The sequence below is a fragment of the Grosmannia clavigera genome, assembly GCF_000143105.1.
Source record: "Grosmannia clavigera kw1407 unplaced genomic scaffold GCSC_108, whole genome shotgun sequence".
Classification (NCBI taxonomy): domain Eukaryota; kingdom Fungi; phylum Ascomycota; class Sordariomycetes; order Ophiostomatales; family Ophiostomataceae; genus Leptographium; species Leptographium clavigerum.
In genome coordinates, this window is record NW_014040837.1 from 1,754,737 (window position 1) to 1,757,423 (window position 2,687).

General features: G+C 49.7%; 1 protein-coding gene across 1 annotated transcript; it reads right to left on the reverse strand.

Annotated features, from left to right (window-relative positions):
• Positions 1 to 436: 436 nt before the first annotated feature.
• On the reverse strand, positions 437 to 2,224 carry CMQ_6954 (cytochrome p450 monooxygenase; the record flags this gene model as incomplete). The annotated part of the gene is made up of 2 exons (XM_014320640.1): positions 437 to 1,968; positions 2,083 to 2,224. The coding sequence occupies 2 exons, from the start codon at positions 2,222 to 2,224 to the stop codon at positions 437 to 439; spliced, it is 1,674 nt and encodes a 557-aa protein (XP_014176115.1).
• Between the last annotated feature and the right edge of the window lie 463 nt (positions 2,225 to 2,687).

Genomic DNA, 2,687 nt, shown 5'->3' on the forward strand with positions numbered 1-2,687 from the left:
ATGGAGAGTTCCTCCATGCATGAGTCACTGCATAGCGAGTATATCTCAGAGGTCGTCAAAACAACGGAATCATTTTTACAGCTCATTCGGCTGTCGCCATTGGTCTGCCGCTCATGGCCGTTAGTACACAATGCTGTCAGCCCGTTAATTTCGGCCAAGAGCCTGCTCGGTAGCATTGGTACGCCTGAAGTGTCACAGGGTCGGTGTTTGTTGCAACTCGAACCTCTGGTTCACCGCCTAATAGAAGTCCTTGAGAACGAGGAAGAAAAGTCACGCTGGATTGATGAGGACAGCAACGTGAGAGTCATAGGTCCATATACACGGATACTACGAGCACTAAAGGACACAGACAAAAACGACCTATAGCTACCTGTTATATTGAAATTATGGTTCTGTCTCGATATATCTTATCTCAATCTGTGCGCGACCACATGCATCACTTTCTGGACTTGGCCGGCCAGACCGTCCTTTTGCGAGCAGTGACGTATAGGTTCAGTGGTCGGATTAGCTGGAACTCGGGATCGTAGTCAATGGCTTCGTTGCCATAGCGGACAAACTCGTATCGATATACTAGCTCGGAGATGAGTACCTTCGCCTCTAGCAGTGCGAAGTTAAACCCAATGCAACCACGAGGTCCGGCTGCAAAGGGGATGTATGCGTAACGGTGAAGAGTTTTTATCTCATCGCTGTCCCACCTGTCCGCATCGAAGAGCAAGGGGTCTCGCCATACCGTTGGATTAGTATGGATCGCATGTACAGCAGGTATAAGCACACTTCCAGCACCAATACGATAGCCCCCGGGCAGTATCACATCTGTCTTTGTCGTGCGGCCTGGCTGATAGGACGGACTGTGCAGCCTCTGTCCTTCCTTGATAAAGTTGTGGAGATAGGGCATGCCGTTTGCCTTGTCGGGTGTCCAATTCAATTTTCCGTCGACATCGTGGTCCACCAGTTCTTGAAGGAGGCGATCTTGCGCCCCGGGGTAGGCCACAAGACAGTAGATAAGCCAAGACAGCAAAGAGCCGGTAGTTGAAAATCCGGCCCCTGTGACGACCATCATATTGGCTAAAACAAGGCCTTCGGGAAAGTGTTTGCCCTCTTCGTCGACTGCGTTTACTAGGTAGTCACCAACACAGGATGCTTTAATGGCTGCCTCCTCCATTGGCATATTTCTCAAGCCCGAACTGGAAGAGCCAGAGATAGCTTCCTGTAAGTACCCGTAGGTTTCCTTCTGCACACGCCTGAGCTCAGCTGGGATACCGAATGGAAGGTGGCGGTACCACTCGCCCCGGGAAGTAACTTTTTTGTTTAGACCCAATAGGGCGCCAAAACTCATGATGAGTGGGTGTAGCTTTGCATCGACGCTGGTGAAATGACCAAAATCCATGCCAAGGGCAAACTTTCCAATGGTTTGCGATGCCAGCTTGACCATAAACGGGTACACGTTCCATTCTTTGCCGCACTCGGCAAGCTCGTCAAAAACAGTGAACGAGTTCCGCACAGACTCTTGCATCAGAGGCGTATAGTGGCGCACGGCTTTGGGTCCCATCGCTGTTGGGAGAAATTTGTGTCCGATGCGCCAATTCTCGGTCTCTGTGTCTCCGACAAACATGGCCGTGTTGTCTTTAATTCCCCAAAGAGGGTGATTTTCGTTGATCTTCTTGGTGAAGTAGACAGACTCCATCATGGCCACATGTGTAACATCTGGGCTATTGGTGAGGTATGTCGTTTTCCCCATGTTTGTTGTCCGTATGACATGACCATATTTTTGAAAGAGTCGAAAGTGGTTCCCTAGGTGATCCGGATAGATCTCGTGGAAGTTTCCTACAAATGGTAGCTCTGTTGGACCCTGGGGGTCTTGCACAGCCCTGCCATCGATACGGACTGAAACAGGTGCCTTGGCAGCGATAATATCCGAGGCATTTTCTAGCTGTCCATGCTGCTCTGGCGAGGTGTGAAAGGTGATTCCTACGTAAGAATCCGTCAGCATTCTATCGACAGAGATCATTACTTGCAGGCGTTACGACCCCAAAGCTTTTGATTCGAGGAAAGTCGTAGGAATTTTGGGTGGGGACGACTTACCCTCCGGTTTGGCGACGTGAAATGTCAACCCGACTGCTCTCTTAATATCATCAAGCGTGTAGCTTTTATCAATATTGACGTATTGTCCAGCGAGTGTGTCCCCAACAAGCTTGAAAAGTTGAGCGCTTGACGTCTGTGCCATTTCGAGGGGAAGAGGGAAGAACCTCTTATCGTAACTTTTTTTGTGCTGGTGTACCTCTTGCAGAGCTCCTGACTATGACTATGACACAAATCTGTAGAGCGGAAACTTTGTCATGGCATAACGGTCCTACATGCTTTTATATACAAAGGATGACTATGGGGACAGATAGATCACCGCGGTTTTCGCCCTTTTTGTGGACGCCGGGCCTCGTCCTGCAGAAAGACCGCGCCGAGCATCTTTTCTCTGACCTCACTTGCTAAGTGCTGACGTGTGGTGTATTCTTGGCCTGAGCTTTATTGCAACCCTCCTCATAGGATACGGGATATAGAGTACGGAGACGGACTTGAATCATAGGGCGTACGTAAACCCGAAATTCGTGCGAAATTCGCACGGAAGGTGTGAATTAGAAGGTTCCACTTTACGCGCAACGTCGGACGGTGGTATTCCGTACAACAGCGAAGCT